Genomic DNA, 20,152 nt, shown 5'->3' on the forward strand with positions numbered 1-20,152 from the left:
TTAGTGAGGCACCGAATTGGGGCTGGAAACCCAAAACCGATGTTCGTTCTTCGTTGTTGTAACTGTCCACATTTGGCGCCAGAGAGAATAAAGCAGTGTGTTGCGAAAAGTTATACATGGAACTATGTACGTCATATTTATAAGTCGTATAGGTATAAGTATAAGTTTTGGCATCTGTCATTTATGTAACTAGTTAATGTCGAGGTCACAGTAAGTTTTATTTGGATTTGAATGTAGTTTTACTAGTCATTTAAATAGTAGTGATTGCTCTTTTAACACAATATTTGTTCTCACTTCTATTTGCATGGCAATTTAAAAAAAAGTTTCTATCTGTAGAAAGTTAAAGGCAGGGCATTACTGCATTAATATTTTGGCACTGACAATACACAAATGAAGTAAAATGGGAATAGGTTGCAGCTCATTTGCTCATCTAGAAGACAACGAATATTTGAAGCGACTGTCAAGCAACGTTTCCATTTCGGAAAATGACCCTTTTTGGAATCAATTGTTTTCATTCACTTTGTCCGCACCACGAGATAGAAATGAAGCAATTTTGCTCGAAGAGGCAACTGAGACTTTTTGCAAGATGCTAGTTGATCACAACCAACACACTGGGAATTTCACATCTTTGTTGAAAGTTTTTCTTTCCCGTTTTTCCGAACTCAAGTCGTCTGCGGAGTGCGATGACCAGTTATTTATATGGCAGTCAAGAAATGCTATGTTTGTGATTCAACACTTATGTAAGTTTTTAGCTGAAAACACAACGGAAATGAAAATGATGGAACAGTTCGGAGCCCGATCCTTGGTCGAGAGACAGAAAGATTTAACCTCAGGATCCGTATTTGAAGGAACAGAGAATGTGAATTACGCTCATGAGCTGTTAAGTGCATTAATGGACATTATTATACATGTCCCAATACTCGATTTCACATACTCTCTTCATATTGAAGCTTTGAACACAATTCTTGTCTTACTTTCGGTTCAAATGTTTGTCCCATCACCAGGGGATAACGGCCCCATATATCGCATTTTAATGACAGGTCAATGCGCCGCAAAAGCAAACAACTTCATGCGAGCTTTGCTGCAAAACTTTATAGAGCAACGACCATCACCAGAAGCAGGTTCAAGAGAAAATGGTGGCGGTAGTTTTGTGATCGGAATTGCATCTGCTGTTGCAAGTGGATTATGGAGTGCACTGAAACTTGGTGGGAAAAAGGATAGTGGAGTTTCAAAAGAATTAACGTCAGAACTTGGACCTCCTACCATTGGTCGCCAAAGTGCCTTACTTATTCTTGCTTTAATAAATCATCAGAGTTATGTTGACCCAACTGGTCAACCATTCGTAAATCCATACAAAGCTGCTTTATGCTGCTTTCGTCATGTGCAGGGGCAACTCCAAGGCCCATCTAATGGAAAGCAAAAAGGTTCACTTCCATCATTTCACATAAACCTGTCGCGCTTGTATGGCACTGCCTGCTCAGTTCAGGTTTACGAATCAAGCACATTATTGCTTTATTCATTATTGCATGGAAACCCAGACGTAAAAGCATTTGTTTTGTCCAAAACTGATATTGACAGTCTTGTGACTCCAATTTTGCAAATTTTATATTTTGCACCTTCGCAAAATTCGCATCACATTTACATGGCGCTAATCATTCTGTTAATGTTCACAGAAGATGACCACTTTAACAAGTATGTTCATGACATTCGTCTTCCCACTGTGCCATGGTACACAGACCGCATACTCTCTGATATCAGTCTCGGTGACTTGATAATTCTTGTCGTTATCAGAACCATCCAGTTCAACATGAGCAGAATGAGGGATAGATATCTTCACACAAATTGCTTAGCAGCACTTGCCAACATGTCTGCACATTTTCGATCTTTGCACCCGTACGCTGCACAAAGAATTTTTAGTCTTGTCACACTTCTTACGAAAAAGTACAGGAAGCTCACTGAAAAAGTTCTGGCAATGATGGCCACATCTGATACACCTGGTACTGTGTCAGATGCATCTGCAACTTCTTCCGAACAGGCAGAAATTGACATGGAGCCGGAAAGAGATTATGCTTCAAACCTAAAGGTCCTTGAAGAGGTACTTCGCATGCTGCTAGAAATTGTAAATTCTTGCTTAACAGGAGGTGCATTGCGCCACAACGCAAACCTGGTCTATGCTCTTCTGCAAAGGCGTGAAGCATTTGACCAGCTTCGTCTACACACTGTGTACCAGGATGTGCTTCAAAACATCGACACTGTCATTAACTTTTTTACTGGACGTTTGGATCAGCTGAACCAGCAGACAATGACGACAGATGAAGTGCATAGCGTCATCAAAGATGCAACTGTGCAGCTACCAAGTCATCGATTGCATAAATTTCCCGATCTTAAATTCCGTTACGTGGAAGAGGATTCACCAGAGGAGTTTTTTGTTCCCTATGTTTGGTCCTTAATCTTTAATAAGAGTGGATTGTTTTGGAACCCTGGCTGTGTTCAGCTGTTTGCACTGGAATCCTAATATCCTGCCAAAACTTAGACTTAAGTCTGACTCAAGTTGACGACCATTTTAATTTAAAATTTTCTTTATAAATTTTACATCTTGCCTCTGTGCCAGCAGGTGCTAATAATGTCATCTTGCTCAATGCTTTTATTTATCTAAAAAGTCTGTTTTGATTTCAGATGTTCATGTACTACACATCTGAAATATGAAAATGTTAGATATATGTAATATAATTCGATTGTAATGCTGGTCTGTTATGGCAATATGAGCTGTAAATCCCTATATACTACTATCTACTATGTATGCTAAGAATGTATAAATTGCAGACTTATAACGTGGTGAAATACAAATAACAGTAAAGCTTGTTAATATGGGATATATCCATCTGTATATGGAATGAAGTTACACCATAGCATCTGCACTTATATCTGCTTAATATTTAACAAGGGTGTTTAACTCATTATTTTTACATCTGTGTCGAATGATGGTAAATTCATCCGCTTCTCGGGTAGTTTAAAAATATATAAAATGAAGCGCTTTTTCCCCCATATTACATTTAGAATAACACCAAGTTATACCAATGTTAGTTTGTAGTCCAATGTCAATTTAATTGCATTAATAATTTTTTTATATTTCACTAGGTGAATTTTCATTTCATCCTTTGTTTCACATGTATATGTCACAATAATTTGCAAAAATGCTAAAATTTTTCATCCAACTTTAATTAATTAAAATTTTTAATGTGGATTTAACAATATTCCATTTCCAACTAAGGGTAAAGCATATTTTTGATGGATTCTTTATCAATGCACAATGTCAATTTTACACAAGCTACACCAGAACTCATTCTCAGATAACCAGATAACTTCCTATATTTTGATTCTTAAAGTTTTGTAATGTACCAGCGAACCATTCAATTGGATTATCACCAAAGTTATGCTTTAATCTGAGGATTAACTTGAGGCTTTTAGTTTACTAATCCTCGCAGAAATTTATAACTGGACAATCATATGAATAATTCGCTGTGCTGTTCACACACACACATGTATGATACATACATATATATGTATATTATATATAAATACGTCTAATTTTTTAAGGATTGTTTAATAAATTTTGCTTTTATTTTTTGCTCCATATTTAAGTATAAAACTTAGGAATTGAATAGATTGCTGGTTACTCAAATATTGTTAAATAATGGCGATGGAGGTGATACTTCAGTCGTTTGCGATTGAAGACAAAAGCATCCATGAGTATTTGGAAAGTGAGTTGAAACTTCTTGTATGTTCTTCAGTTATGTGGTTCTAAATTTCAAAAAAGAGCGCGAAGACCATTCTAAAAAATTGCCTTTGCTGAACTTAGCTAAATTGTATTCCGCTAGATTTGTGAAGGCAATAAATATACTCTAATAATGATAATTCTGTAATTTTTTACGTAGTAATTTCTTAATTAAAGTAGGCAATGCAAGATAGGCAGCATACTTATCTGATGTATAAAAAGACCAGACATAAATATTGACCCAATTACCTAGAAGTAACAAATTGAATGCTTTTGCAAATGTCTTTATCTATAAAAAAAGTATATTAATATTATATATATAATATTGTATAGCCTATATTATACATTAAATTGATATTTTGATTTAGTGTAATCAATTTACAGTTTACACTGTTCAGAATTTCCAACAATTTCTAAATCAGTCAACATAGTCAGTTAATGCATGGTTAACATTATTCGTTAACAATATCCAGTTTGACTTTTCTCTATATTATAAAATTATGAGCCTGAAGTTATTTAACCAATTTGTGTTGTTTAGGGATTTTTTTGTTTGTGTTTCGCAATTGTATGTTTATTGTTTCTTTTTTATATTCATCCTCGTGTAGGGGGTCCGTTTACTGTTAGGGCATGTATCATTTAAATTAAGTATGAACTCAAATACAAGTTTTGTCAAACTGTCCAATGGTGTATTTAGATATTTTAACTTGTAGTAAATATTTTGCAAAGGTGTCCTTGAGCACGGTATGGAAGAATTTCAGTCTTCTGAAGATGTTTATGATGCAGTGGGTGAAATATTAGAATCATCGGGTGTTTGTAGTTGCTCTAAAGAAGTCCAAGCAGTTTGTGACAAAGTTTATGCAACGTTGTCAATGTGAGTTGCTTAGTTTTGTCTTAAATATTGTTTTTAGTTCGGACGTTTGTTAATCTATGTGAGTAATAATATATGTTAACATAAATATAGTGGGGTGGGGAAAGATGGGATACCTTTTCATTCTATATTTTCTTGTTCCATTTGGTAGTAAACTAAGAACATTCAAAGAATTATAAAACCATATTATCACGACTCTCATAGACCAAAGTTAGTATAGACCAAGTTAGGAAACGGATTGTAAAACAACGAGTCTTGTTATCCATTGTCTCGCGTCTATGACGTCATAGTCGCCACCATTACGGAGCCCACAGCATAGCATTTTATCATTGCTGGGTGCTGTTTTTCGTTTAAATATTGCGATTTTTTAAAAACCAAGCACTTCTGCGCGTAAAAATGGCTTTCTACTAATGTTATATCTTATCACAATAATAAACCTCACAAAAATAATCTACTTTTATTGAACACTCAATCGATTAAAGAGTAAAAAAACAGAAAATATCAAGTTTACTAACCAAAAACATAAAGGAACATGTTTAAAATATAAAAATACAAACAAAAACGCATAACATTACCATAAACTGGTGTATCTAGCTGCAGTTTTGCATGCAAGTTGCGGTGATTTTACTTTTTGGCTCACAAATTTAACACGTATACCCGGTAACGAAACTTAAGGTATCTTTGTAAAATTTGCCTAATATCGAAGTGACATTGAGGAAAACAATACTGAGTTACTATTTTTGGTCCTCTGCTTGAATTAATAAGCTACCTTTTTTGCGTTCCGGGTCTTTATGAAATCGGAAAAGGCGAACATCTTATCTGCTAGTACTTAAGCAGTTTGGAGCTGCATGTCCACTCATGTTGGATTATAAATGTAGTAAAGAATGGCTCTGTAGATTCGTAGGTATGATCATATACTATTATGTAAACTAAGCTGATTGCTGCTAATCTTAATCCGCAACGTAAAGTACCCTGTTAAACCACACTGTACGCCAAAAACCAGTCAAAATACTAATTTACTCCACATTAATTCCTAGATTTTATATTATATAACAAGATTTATATTATAAATTATATTTTAAATGTTAAAACAACCGCTATACGTGTTTTCTAGCTTTGTATTGCTTACAAGAACTAAATAAACACACCCGGCCATGCATTTGTATAGGCGATTCACGCTCTGTGGGCTCCGTAATGGCGGACACGAGCGCCGTTTCCTAACTTGGTCTATACTAACTTTGTCATAGACCATTATTAGTTGTTTCAAAAATCAATCTGGATATTTGGAAATTATGTGCTGAAGGTTTCCCATCTTCCCCCACCCCACTATATTTATGTTAACATGTATTATATAAATTTGTTGTTTATTTTCTTTATATATATATATACTATATTGTTTTTGATTTTTCACTCTTACTGGGATCAATTGAATGTCTGATTTAATTTGCTGCCTGTAATAAAAATTTAGAACTTGCATAAATTTTTGTGTATTCCAGATCAACTAATGATAAACATTCTATGACCAAGTTAAATGCTCCTGTTCATATTGCAACTATAACCAAACAACAAGGTATGTAAATAACAGTTCTTGGCTAATTTCTTTTTCTAGTTGCAGTTGTTGTGTATTTTACCAATAAATCTGATCACCTAAATCAGCGTTTCTTATACTGGGGTTAGTTTACACCTTGTGGTTGAATTCTTTGTATTTAGGTGGTAAATAAGCTACCAATTAAAATCCACATCAGTTGGTAGGACAGAAAAATTGTGCCAATTGTAGTACTTTACCAGACATGATCTCTAGATCATGTGCAAATTATAATTTAATAGCATAGTAAGATAATGGTCTTAGTACGGTACTTCTCCATACAATAAATAAATGGCGTCCTGCCACATTCCGATTGAATTGTTGTGTAATTAATATTTCTTTAAATTATTCCAGAGGAATCGAACAAAGAAGATGGAAGTATATGGATTGTAAAACCGGAAAAGAAAACGGTAAAAAATAATTCTTATATTTTTATAAAATTATACAATCAGTGCTTCCCAACCTTTTGTCTTAATTTTTTGCTGGTCAACAAACTATTTTACTTATCTTAAGGTAATTTTTATACGATTGGAATTTGTAAGCAGTATTACTTCATTTAAAACTCATTGTGTTTGTTTTTTATTCACAGCCCATTTCAAAATTTTGCATTTGTTAAATGACAACTTGGTTTACAACAGTATCACAACTATATAAATTTACTCTATTCCTTACGATTGTATGTTACCAGTCAATAAATATATGATAGCACTGACATTTGCTATAAAAGGATGAGGGTGCAAATTTAAACAAAAGAATGTGTCTTGTCTGTTAAATGGCCCTAAAATCTTTTTCTCAGGTTTATAAATAGATGGCAGATTCATTTTTTTATCAAAATAGACCCGGATGTGTAGTATAGATATAACAAGGTATTTTTTTTGTTCTTTTCACAGAATGTCGATCAGAAAAAACTTGAAAAAGCAAATGAGAAAATCAAACAAAAACAAGACAAGAAAGCAGACCAGCAGTTAAAACCTGCAACACCAGCCTTGTAAGTATTATAAATGTATAATTTTAAGTATATATCTTTTATCACAAGGTATGACATAATATTTTTTTTTGTCTAACAAGTACTGAAAGTTTGGTGTAAAACACTGCTAACGAAAAGAGTTTCAGAACCACTGTTGTACCAACTTATTTAAGATTAAAATATTATATTTGTGTGTTACCTTTTAGTTTAGCGGAAGCATCAGCAAGTCAAGCAATCAGTAGAAAAGAAACGAAAACCGAATCAGCAGGACGTAATAAAACAACCGATATTCACATCGAAAATTTCGATATTGCGTTTGGGAGCAAGTAAGTTCGGTTTGTATGTAGTGTTATTTAGATTAACTGATTTATCAAATTACTTCTTACAAAATCATTCTTATTTTACAAGGAATACTTAATGTTGTTATTCAATATTGCATCAAATACATTAAAATAGGATCATGTCAAATTTAGAATCACAGTCAGTAGCAATGTATGCATTAAAAATTTCACCTATAAATTTAATAAACACTAACCCGTAAAATTGTACAATAAGAACAGTGGTTTACCCATTTTCTACACCTATACCATTCTTTATTCAGAATTGTTACAGCAGTTTTTTTTGTAAAACAAAAATACATTGTTTCGTTTGATTTCTTTCAATTTAATTTGTAATATTAGTAAACTTAAATAAGTTACTTGTGTTGGCTACCATGTATAGACATTCATGTACCTTTAAGTGTTATGCGTACCATAGGTTGAGAACCACTATTATGAAGCATTTTTTGATAATCTGTCTTAATTGAGTCAATTCTGTACATTAAGGTGATTCGGTAAGATAGTAATCAATTTATTTCTTTGGAATGAACAGAGTTTTGTTTGAGGCGGCGAACCTTCATGTTGCATTCGGTCGTCGTTATGGTTTAATTGGAAGAAATGGGATGGGAAAGACGACTCTTCTTAAAATGATCTCAACGTAAGAAACATTTGAACTTTTTTAATCTCTGTGTAAAGAGTTTTACAATTATTAAAATGGTGAATTATTTTGTAAAAAAAATGAATATAAAAAAATGATTAAAATTTAAGAAAAAACTCATTTTTAAATTTTCTTTTTTCGTGATCTTTTATAAAATTAAAAAAAATTGTTACAGAAAAAATCTTTCGATCCCGAATCACATCCGTATCCTTCATGTGGAGCAGGAGGTGGATGGTGATGACACTGTTGCTCTTCAGAGTGTGCTGGAGAGTGATACAGTGAGGGAAGCACTCATCAGGGAGGAGAGGGAGTTGCATCGGAAGTTGGATAATCATGAGTAGGATTTTTATCACAAAATAAAAGCTTATTTTTATTTTTTATAGACGAGGTCTACAGATGTACTGATAAAAATGTTTAACAAATTTGAATCTAACATCAGTGTGATTTTTTTTAAATGATGTTACTGTTATGGTAGTACGCAATATACTTTGTCTTTTCTTGTTTTTAGACACCTAACAGCACTGTAAATGCTATTTTGTGCCTAAAAGGGTGCTTTAGCATATAATGTCACTTCTTAGCCCTGACTGAAATATTGTGTTGTTGTTGCTGCCGTACAACTCTCACCCCAACATTACGCCTATCGTGAGGTCTTATAAGACAGCACACCCAACAACCTGAGCTGTTTGACAAGCTATTTTTTTACCATGACAATTTTTCAAAAACTAATATTTTTTCAAGGCAAGGTATAAATTACATTTGTGGCTAATTTTACTCAAAATTACAAAAAAATGGTTTTGATTTCATTTTTATACAGGCAGGCGGATAGTTCAAGGTTGACAGAAATCTATGCAAAGTTATCGGAGATTGAAGCAGACAAAGCTCCCGCACGTGCTGCTGTTGTGTTGGATGGTCTTGGTTTTACTCCAGAAATGCAGGTAGCTTGTGGTTAATCATATCACCTGATTGGATACCAGCTGAACCCAGTAGATGTTATAACACGGATGATAAACGACAAGTCTTTGTACTTTGTTTCCGCTTAAGAGTTACCACGTATGTAGCTTTGTGGGTAATACTTTTGTTTTCTCATTTTGACATTCCATTAGAGACCACTGAATTGGAACAATGACTGTTAAATAAATGTCATGTTCAAGGACCCCCCTCCCCCTAACAAGCCACAATAGTAGCAGCATGAAGTGTTGAAATATTTGTGGTGCCACGGGTCAAACTATCTTATAATCATGTGTTGCCTGTATTTGTAAGACTTTTTTTTTCTAATATTTCTCTATTTATTGTTCAATTACCTACCAGTTGATGTTAGTGGATTTATGAATAAAATAAGTAACTTATTTTTTTAAAAATGATGTTTAATTTTTCATAGAAAATGACGACAAAAGAGTTTTCTGGTGGATGGCGAATGAGATTAGCATTGGCTCGAGCTCTGTTTGCAAAGTAAGCTGAAATTCACCTTTTGATATTAATGTAAAATTAATTAAAACTATTTTTATGCAGACCTGACCTATTACTACTTGACGGTGAGTTTTTTTTAACAAATTTTTATTTTATAGCCTATATATATATTATTTTTTCCATGTCATTTTTTTAAGAATAAAAGGCCAAATGTAAAATAAAATAAGTTTTAAAAACTGTAATATATGGATTTCATTTATAAGTTATGTGAGCGTAAGTAAACCAATAGCAAATAGCATATGCTTATATAACATGTATATATACCACTACCATTTTCCCAGAACCGACGAACATGTTGGATATTCGCGCCATTTTATGGTTGGAGGATTATTTACAGGTTAGTTACCTTTAGATTTGGAGTAATTAAAATCTATGTTTAAATTTTATACTGACAGACCTGCTATATGTAGCAATAGAAAAAGAATATTAAAACCTTATTTTAACTTTATTTACGAATTTCCTAAAAAGTCTTATTTGTAGACAAAATGAAATAGTATAAGACTATAGGACGAGAGTATTGAGAATGTTTTATAAATCCCCTTTTTTGTACGTGAGGACCTTTGTTAAGGACTGTGGATGTACATAAATTTTAAAAACACTACTTTACTGGTAGCAGTATCAAGCAATGAAAACAGAACATTAAAAACTTCATTTTAACTTTTTCTAAAAATATCCTAAAGACTTGGAAGAGCACAATCATCACAGTTTCTCACGACCGTAGTTTCCTGGAAGCTGTTTGCACCGATATCCTTCATCTTTTCAACAAACAACTGGAGGCTTACAGAGGAGGGTTTGAGCAGTTCCTCCTCACCAAAGATGAGAAAATGAAGAACAAACAGAAGGAGTATGACGCACAGAAACAATACAGGGAACATCTGCAGGTAAGGCCTGGTTGTTTAACCAATAAGATATGCATTGTGTATTTACTGTATTGGTGGTTAAACATTAAAAAAATAACTTTATGGGCAAGGTGTCTGTAGTAAACTGGTAAAACTAAGGCAAAATTTACATCGAAAAGTTAAAGAAAAGTGAAGAAGCGATTTTCAAAATTTTTAGAGCTATAATGAAATCCTTTCCTTATGCACATAATGTACAAGCACTTAATATTGCAATACACTTTCAAAAATAAAACATTATAATTTTTAGGTTAAAACATATTATTTCATATAATAAGTAAGTTAAAACCAAAAATATGTCTTTCTATACAATTGAATCCGCTCACACTGTTATTTGAGACCCTTTATACAATGGGCTTCCAATAAAAGTCGATAGAAATGAATATCATATAGTTTATGTTTTACTCCATATCTTACCCAGGTATTTATTGATCGCTTCCGTTACAATGCAAACCGAGCCCCACAAGTTCAAAGCAAACTCAAAATCCTTGAAAAACTGTGAGTATGACACCTTTTACCTTTATTTTCTTATGGCCCCTCAATAAAGGCATATTACCTCTCAGTAGCAAATGGCACCTGTTGAAAAGTACCCTATTATACCCTGCCGTAAACACATTGTACAATTTCGTGCTGTTTTTCATTAATAACTTAAATATGCTTAGGCCAAAGTTGACTCCAGTTGAAAAAGAAAAACCAGCCGTCATGAATTTCCCAGTACACGACACCAAGTTATCGGGGACTGTATTAAGACTTGATGAGGTTACTTTTCATTACAATGAGGGAACAAATATATTTGAAAATGTTAATATCTCGGCTGGTCTTGACTCCAGGATATGTATTGTAAGTATAATGAAATAGGAACTTCAGAAAACCAAATTGATAAGTTTTAATCTATGAAAAATCAGTGATGGTTTTATGCACTATTCCTGAACTTCTTTTGCTCTCTACACTTTTATTACGGTTTTATACAATGTTTTTTTATACCATGGGTGCATAGTACATGTCAGTAGATAAAGAATCTGTATCAACTGCATTTTCATGATGAATAAAAAACTTATTTATCCTTAAATGGAGGGGCAATGACTGTCGTTACAACATGGGTCTTCTTATTTATGCACCTAGTAACCCCTCACAAGTTATCACAACTGTAACTTTTTAGATGATGTAATTTGGGGTAATGTCTTGACAGTTTTGGCAAGACCACTGGGTTGGAGCTATGGCAGTTTTGCCCTTTAAGACATATGGTTTATTTTTTCAAGGTTGGTGAAAAGTGTTTTGCCCTTTAAGACATATGGTTTATTTTTTCAAGGTTGGTGAAAATGGTTCCGGTAAAACAACGCTGCTGAAAATTTTGAACGGAGAGAATGAGCCATCTAGTGGTGTGCGACACGTGCATCGTAACCTCAGGATCGGATATTTCTCCCAACATCACGTGGATCAACTCGATCTCTCGCCAACATCTGTTGAGTTGTTAGCCAGACTTTTCCCAGGTTAAAATGGAGTTTAGTAGTGTGTAATACTTGTATACATATAAGTTTTACTGCAGGTCGTAATGAAGAGGTGTACAGACATCAGCTTGGTAGCTATGGTATCACAGGAGATTTGGCTTTAAGAACAATTAACAGTTTATCTGGTGGCCAGAAAAGCAGACTTGCCTTTTCACTCATGTCCATGCCACAGTATGTGTGTTTTTATTTAATATTTTTAGCGGTTTTTTAGGTATTCTAACTTTGTACTGTTTATTTTAACATATATATATATATACCATATATTTTATATTTTGTCCTGAACTAAATTTTAATTTGTTTTTTTTGGACAGGCCAAACTTTTTAATACTTGACGAACCTACAAATCACTTAGATATGGAAACTATAGAAGCTCTTGGTGTTGCAATAAATAAATTTAACGTAAGTATTCGAGATTTTCAGTTCTTTCCAAACAATTTAAGGTTTTTATCTGCAAAAACCAACCACCGATATAAAAAGGGTTATAATTTTTTTTGTTAAAATTAAAAAAAATCTGTGTTGTTATGACATGAGTGGGGTCCAACGACACGACATGCTGGAGGTTTGTGATTTAGGCCGGTGTAGGACTAATACTAATAATGCTATGTTACAGAGGCCGGTGTAGGACTAATACTAATAATGCTATGTTACAGGGTGGCGTGATTCTTGTGTCTCACGACGAGAGACTTATTTCAAAAGTTTGTCGCGAGTTGTGGTTGTGTGGTGGCAAACAAGTGAAATCAGTGGAAGGAGGGTTTGACACTTATCGCAAGCTGCTGGAGGAAGAATTTAAACGACTCGGAATTAATTAAAAAAAATAGTTATTTTTGGGGGGCAGGTCAACAGTTCTGTGTAAATTTAATTTAAGATTGATGCGACAGGTGTGTAGGCCATTTATTTAACGTTTGTAAGGTTCCTCTCCTGGACTAGGATAATTTTAGTACATCTTTAGGATCAGATTTTTTTTGTCCTACGTTGCAATATGCGCCATGAGGATGCACTCAAAAATACATTCTATCAATAAATTCAACAACATTTGCAGCTTCCGCTTTATTTCATTGAATATAGTACCAATAATACAGCTAATAGGTTTAGAAAACATAAAGCACAAGAAGGAAATACCCATTAACTAAAATAAAATAGAAAACACTTACTGTTTCGTGCTTTACAAAATACAAATATTCCACGATTGTGATCTGGGCTTTTATATCAGTCTATTATTTCATTATCATCATTAGGTTAAAAATAAATAAAAAGTTATAATAACTGACAATAAATACTTTAGACACAAATAGTAAGAGTAATTTAAATATACTTGTATGTATATGGCTGTATAGTTATTATAGATTATTTTTGAAATACAAAATTCTTTTTATCATAAAAATAAGTACATTAAATAATATAGTAGCTATAAGGAGTACGATGAGGTATATTGTTGTTTTAGATGTCTAATTGTGATTACATCAGCTAAGGTTATTACGTTGGAAATAGGTTTTGGCAAGACACATTTGGCTGGCGTAATGACTGGCTTTGGTGCGGTGACATGATCTGGCCTGCTCACCAACTAACCTTGGATCACAGTGCTTTGTGTGGTAAATGTGTACAAGGTCAGACTGTTTAGATCTAAAGACATCCACACCAGAGGCAAGAATTGCTTTGTAAAGTCTGACATCTTCCTCCCCCCACCCTTCAATACTGAGATCAAAACCTCCACTTGAAACGAAGTCCGTGTTGTAAAAACAAGCGATCCCGTACCCAAAATCCCTCCAGAATCCTCGGTCCTCCTCTAAAGTAAGAGGAGTTTGTCGGATGGTTTCACGAGCACCGCTGCGACCAAGTGAGGAGTCACCAGCGGGATCTGCACCGTTTAAAATCGATCTTTCGTCAACTGAACGTGCCAAACTACCATCATAACACTGCCGGTCGGGATCATATTGACTGTAAGGTATAGGGTACCACGCTTGCTTGCCGTGTTTTACATTTCTTCTGCATTGAGCAACTAAGTTTGGAGTAACGATCATGTCGATGTCCATGAAGAAAACAATGTCATTTATTCCAGCCACAAGCGAACCAAGTTGCAATCCTGGAATTAAAACAATACATAATTGTAAAGTACTGCCCTGGTCCTGGATATACTGCAGTGTAAGTCAGAAAAATCATAACAACTGGCAAGCTAGACCATGCAATTAATGAATTACATCAATACTAGTATTTAGTTTATACAGCAAATAAATTATAAATATCATATCTGTTTACCTGCACCACGTGAGAACTGCCTTTTGCCCGTATCAGCAATGTGGTATCTGATCAGTGAAGTTCCAAACTCTTGTTGGTAGGAATGTAATAAATACGCAGACGCTCGATTCATATCATGTTCATCGCCTCGTGCTCCTAATAATACAATCACCAACTGCACGTTCCCAGACAGTGTGTTGGCTATTTTTCCTTCTTTTAAGGGATTTAAAAAGTCACGTTTGTACCTAAACAGGGAAAAATGTTGTACCGATAAAGTAACTGAAAATTTCTTTGGTAATATAAATTTCGGAAATTCAAAGAATTAAAATTAGGTATGTAGACCGGTCATAAATACAATGAACAGTTTTAAGAGCTACATCATAAAATATTTAGAGCCCACATACAATATGCAGTTCTGCACACAAAGAAAATTCAACAATTGTGCACCTATTATATTCTGTAAGAGTGAGGGCATAACTTGCCATGGGACTTGGGCTTTGAGTCAGAGTTGGCCAATGCAGCTGTTAAGAACTAACCTCTCCATAAAGAGTTCAAGGGCTCTGTATCTTCCATGTAAAGGAATAACAAACAGAACACGGTCTTTGCTTGAATCAAATGAAACAGGAAGGACAGGTTCTTGATATCGAACCATGGTGTTAGAATGATAATGCAATCGTTTCCTGGCTAGTGGGATTTCTTCACCAACAAAATATCCGACTAAACTTTGTCGCTGTAAAAATTATTATTGGTTTAAATTAATGAATACCTAAAACAAAAAAAAATTATACACAATGAAAACACTAAAACAAAAAACATGACAAAAAATAAAATTAAATGTTCCAAAAATAATCACTGACCAATAGGATATGAATACAAAATACTTTGTTATTTTCAAAACCTAAAATAACTATGCAATGTATACATTTTTTTTTAATTTAAAATATGTATATATATATATATGATGTTCAGTTTCATAATCTTACTTTAACAAGTGAAGGTGCAATTAATGGATGTTCTGACAACGGGTGATCTTTCTCCCCTAATAATGTGACAGCGAATGATACTTGTACATGCGTGGTACAATACGAATATTCTCCTTTCACCAAGCCTTTATGAGCAACAGAAATGAAGGCTCCATGTTGAGGCAACACCCACAAATAACCGTGTGTGAACTGTGGGTTGGAAGACAAGTGTGGACACGACTTCTTCAAAATCCCATTTTCTATTTCACTGAGATATTTAAGAAGTGTAGGTTGCTCTTTACCTTGATGACCTAAATTATTTAGCTGTGATTAAAACGTTCTTATGTGGCTGTACACAGTATCCAGAATTTATCCGTTTTGTCTGTTTTGTCCGGATTTCGCTGCCGCATGCGGAATTGGACACGGGTTTGCATACGATTTCGCATGCGAAGTATGCCGGATACTGTGTACAGCCACCTTTAGAATTAGGCATATTTAATATCTGTAATTTATATAGTTGTTGGTAGGAAAACCAGTATCATCATACTGAAAGCACTACAGAACCAGAACGGTTAAACTAATTAAAATCGCTTGAGCCTTTATACAAGGTAAATTGAAATGATTGGGATACATTATTTACACTGCTATATTCGTAAGTGGATATAAGTGCTTCATTAAAGTGTAATTTGCAGCAGAGTCAATATTTGTTCTCTTGATTATTGAGTGTGTTTGACACCACAATAATACAAGAAATTCTTGTTCCACACACAGTGAACAACTAGGTAAGAGGATTAGTTTTTAAACGAATAATTTAATATTTGCTCCAGCAATTATATTTTCACTGAACAAATAATAATTTTAATACGGAACAAAATGTCCCTTGTAAAAGTTTTGAGAGATTGCTGTTTGTTCAAGTTAATATTCCATACAGCACAAGATTTAAGTTGTTATACAGCCCTGGTATTTACTCTTGTGTATGCTTGGTGCTTACCTCTTGCTGGGATTACAGAGTCTACTTGGTGTCTGTAATATTTGTCCCAGAATATTGCTGGTATCGTTGAAGCACCCCGTGGTATCATAGGGTTCTGTGGAAGCCAAGCAGCTGTGATTGGCCAGTGACTTAATTTTGATTTTGAAAGAACTGTCATTTCCGTGTTGCTTCCAAGTAGGTAGGGAAGGGGGGAAGATTTGGAATATGGCGTGAGACTTGAAATCTATGGCACAGAAATCTATGTTTTATAAGTGGTCAAGCAGTATGCCAGCTGTTTTGTGCTTATTTTTAAATGTACCTAATGCAGGTTAAACGCCATTTTTAATTTTTACCTGCAAACACTATTATAACACATGCTGACATAGTGACATGTTAAAAAAGTTTAGAAATAAGTATTAGTTTAAGTTTACAATAACTTAAGTTTACAGTTTTAATTTGTACCTAAATAGTAAGAAGTTATTATTTTTACCTCTTTCATATTTTGAATAGTTTGCATGGCTTGTATCTCCCTCTTCAATTTGGCAGTTTCATTAAGAAGTTTTTTAATTCTTCTTTCCAAAACCTGCCTGTGCAGAGTGTATAGCAAATCATGTTTTTTCACAGCATGATAAGCAACAGTTTTGGCCGTCCTTTGTTCAGTAGTGTCAGCCATCACTACGTTAGTCACTGCGCCGGTGTTTTTATCATATTGCTGATAAAAGAATTCAATAGTCTCCCACGCAATTGGGATTTTTGCCTTTTTCGCGTGTTTCCACACACAGCGTCCTATCTCTACATCCTCATGAGGTGAAAACATATGTTGAATGCAATGACTGAAATGCGCACGCAGTTCAAGAAGTAATCCTCTGCTGAATATCATTCCAGGACCACCCATCAAGTAAAACATTCCTGTTGTAACAAGTTAAATTTAGCACTGACATGGACAACAATGACAAGAATTTGTTTGTTTTTCTATCACGTAGGTCTAAATCCAAAGATCTCTGACATAAAGTCCGGCTTGCAGATGAACCCCACCCTGACCCATATAAGGCTTTATCTCATATAAGTACCACATGGATTTAAAATCTTGTTATTTGATTTTCCTCTAAAAGGTGAGGCAGTCCAATATAAGAACTTTTTTATACAGTTTCCTAATAGAATATTTTAATAAAATAAATACTTTCTAATAAAACACATACCATCATGGGCGCCGTTTTATATGGTGCAGACGAGGCCGGCCTACTCTGGATATTATGCAGACGGTGCAGCACCTGCTGCGTATAACTGAATTTTATTAATAAAACCCGTTTAAAATTAAAAAGAACTAGTCGTTTTAAGCCCGCAAATAGCTAAAGAACTGTATATTCAAACGTACTGAGTTATTACGCCATCGATTGGCGTAACAACGATCATTTTCCGTAATGTTTTTCTCAACCACGCGTCCACGCATAACGCTTTGTTACGACATAGTAGCGATTCACACGCTGATTATTTGCGTCATATTATTATTTGATGCGTCGATTATTGACGTCATAATACGGTTTGACGCGTTCATTATTAGCAATCCAAGAGAAAGCAAACTGAACAGTGTACGTTTACGGTGGAGACTGTTTATTAAAACTTTAACGAAAAGTGAACATACGTTAGTTTTATACTTAAAACAGCTTGCTATGAGTATATGGCTAGCGCCTTTGCAAATACGGTTATACAACGACTGTATTAAAATAAAACAAATAACACATACATTGGTCTGTATTAAACACATTAAAGCTTTAACTTAACGGTTTAATCTTTGTGCGTGGCGGATGTCCTTGGATTCAATTAAGTACTTTAACAGCTATCTGCAGACATAGGTGCTTGCTACATATTTTGGAACAAGCTTTAGCTGCTCGTAAAATTAATACGTCATCGAAAGTAACGATTGACAGGCAAAGCCTATGTTGCGAATCGCTTAAAAACGATCTACAAACAGTTTTAATGCTTTAAAAACCCCTCAAACACTAGATCTGTACAAAATTAAGACCTATGTAATAATCAACAGCATTGTTGTTTCTTGAGGCGTCATTAATGTTCGTGTGCGTATCGTACGAACAACGTCCTTCAAAGCACGACGAACGAGTTTGACTGTGTGATTTTGCCAGTTTCATACCCACATGAACGATAGGCAGCAGCTTTGGCAAACTTTAATAGTCGCCGTTATTGTTACTGCTGCCATGGAAAGTATAGCTTAATCGTGTTTTGGCGCGAGTGAAAAAACTCGCGTATACCGTATTTTCCTAATTTCTGCAAAACGAATGACGTCATCATAAACGTGGCCTCTTCTGCAATTTAAAAAAATCGGCGCCTATGCATACCATCCTCAATTCCATCATCTGGATCCATTCCAAATCCAGGTGTACCGAAAAATACTGGCATGCTGCTGTTTATTGTGTTCAGAAGCTTTGAAAGTCGAGGAAAATCCATGTAAACGTCATCGTCCACTCTCATAAACCAATCATAATTATCAATATGGTGGTCGTACATATGACGTAACATCATAAAGCATTTCTTCTGTGGTGGGTAGGCTGCGTCATCCACTGATCGAAGCCTGAAAAGATATTAAAGGTTTATTTAACGAAACATACAAAACAGTGGAATGATTTCAGACACATTTGGCGCAACAAACTTTTATGGCAGAAAGGTAACTTATTACAACTTATAGTTCTGATTTTTTAAGGCAACATTAGAAGTTACGTCACAAATGTTCTGCCTCAGAACCCAGTCTGCAGAGAAGGCCAGTTCCTGACAAGATCGCTTGCGCAAGACAGTTATTTTTCGCTTGCGCGCGTGCTATCATCAATAATCGGCGTGCAAAGTATATTTCCAAGCCACGTTAGGAAATCGCAAAATCCTACCTAATTTAATACATATTTTTTAAGTGTTAAATTAATTGGTGTGCGTCATACATATTATGGCATGCATCACCAAAAGTTTGTAAACAAAATCGCTTGTGCCACTGTAATACTCTGCAGACTGGTCAAGAACCTTATGCCTACTCAGAATTTGTCTCATGGCTCGCTACCACATTGGGTGATTGTTTTTTACCAAGAACGTTATTGTAGCTTACGTTACAATATTGAAGTCAAGACCAGCAGGTACTTGCAGACTATCGGGTGTAGCATCAGCAAATACTTCCACCTTCCAACTTCCCTTCTGCAGCCAAGTATCCAAGGCTCTCTGGACACGATTGTCGATAAATTTTTCTGCTGACATCATGCCTGAAAGAAAAAAATGTAAAGTAGCATGTAACAGCTTTTCTTTGCGGCAAGATTGACATTTGTGTTTAATATAAAAAGAATAAAACAATCATGTTAGTATTGGTAATGTGAATTTTTGAATTAGATCAGAGTTTTTAAAGCTATTGACTCTACGTCAGCTTTGACAGTCTAATGCAGTGAGTATGTGTGCTTACCTAAATATATATTAGATTGAGGCAGAACAGGCGACGAATGCCTTTCCACAACATTTCGTTTGCCGCCACGTATTAACACGTCGTTTCGAATTTCGTTGCAAACCTTAGGCTTCGAACTAAGTAAGAAGTAGTGAAGTAATAGTCCACAGGCATAACCAGATACCAAACGAAGTGTATTTTGAACCAATCTTCTTTTCCTCATCGCACTGCTGTGGCACTTCTCCAACCCTCCACGTCTACTACATTGGTTTGCTGTCAATGTCTTTCTAAATTCTATACGCACTGTTTGTACAACCTTCCAGCATACCTTTTCCTATTATTAAAAGAGAGCTGAGCTTTAATGAATAGGCACGTTTGAATAGAAAATAAATCATAACGTTGGTGTGAAACTTTGCATTTACACTGGTTTACATCAGAGTCCGTATATATGTTTATATACGGACTCTGGTATACATCAATTGCATTTACACTGATTTACATTTTGGTTACTCAAAAC

The 20,152-nt window shown here is 34.7% G+C and overlaps 3 protein-coding genes across 3 annotated transcripts; 2 read left to right on the forward strand and 1 right to left on the reverse strand.

Moving 5' to 3' along the window:
• Positions 1 to 131: 131 nt before the first annotated feature.
• LOC149742785 (dymeclin-like) lies at positions 132 to 3,649 on the forward strand. Its single transcript, XM_089893698.1, has one exon. The coding sequence runs from the start codon at positions 401 to 403 to the stop codon at positions 2,513 to 2,515; it is 2,115 nt and encodes a 704-aa protein (XP_089749824.1). The 5' UTR covers positions 132 to 400; the 3' UTR covers positions 2,516 to 3,649.
• LOC149742786 (ATP-binding cassette sub-family F member 3-like) lies at positions 3,623 to 13,079 on the forward strand. The gene is made up of 19 exons (XM_089893695.1): positions 3,623 to 3,761; positions 4,502 to 4,646; positions 6,140 to 6,213; positions 6,583 to 6,638; positions 7,119 to 7,216; positions 7,402 to 7,521; positions 8,066 to 8,170; positions 8,346 to 8,507; positions 8,985 to 9,105; positions 9,549 to 9,619; positions 9,680 to 9,702; positions 9,919 to 9,974; positions 10,318 to 10,518; positions 10,955 to 11,031; positions 11,196 to 11,373; positions 11,843 to 12,023; positions 12,080 to 12,212; positions 12,353 to 12,440; positions 12,692 to 13,079. The coding sequence occupies exons 1-19, from the start codon at positions 3,695 to 3,697 to the stop codon at positions 12,848 to 12,850; spliced, it is 2,115 nt and encodes a 704-aa protein (XP_089749821.1). The 5' UTR covers positions 3,623 to 3,694; the 3' UTR covers positions 12,851 to 13,079.
• Positions 13,074 to 19,938, reverse strand: LOC149742787 (chondroitin sulfate synthase 1-like). Its single transcript, XM_089893689.1, has 9 exons — positions 19,657 to 19,938; positions 19,312 to 19,462; positions 18,560 to 18,792; positions 16,696 to 17,114; positions 16,227 to 16,449; positions 15,257 to 15,546; positions 14,810 to 15,003; positions 14,295 to 14,518; positions 13,074 to 14,121 (listed from the first exon to the last, which is right to left on the reverse strand). Exons 1-9 carry the CDS (start codon positions 19,856 to 19,858, stop codon positions 13,502 to 13,504), a joined length of 2,556 nt encoding a protein of 851 aa, XP_089749815.1. The 5' UTR covers positions 19,859 to 19,938; the 3' UTR covers positions 13,074 to 13,501.
• Positions 19,939 to 20,152: the final 214 nt, after the last annotated feature.

Source organism: Ciona robusta, chromosome 1 (genome assembly GCF_009617815.1).
Source record: "Ciona robusta chromosome 1, ASM961781v2".
Classification (NCBI taxonomy): domain Eukaryota; kingdom Metazoa; phylum Chordata; class Ascidiacea; order Phlebobranchia; family Cionidae; genus Ciona; species Ciona robusta.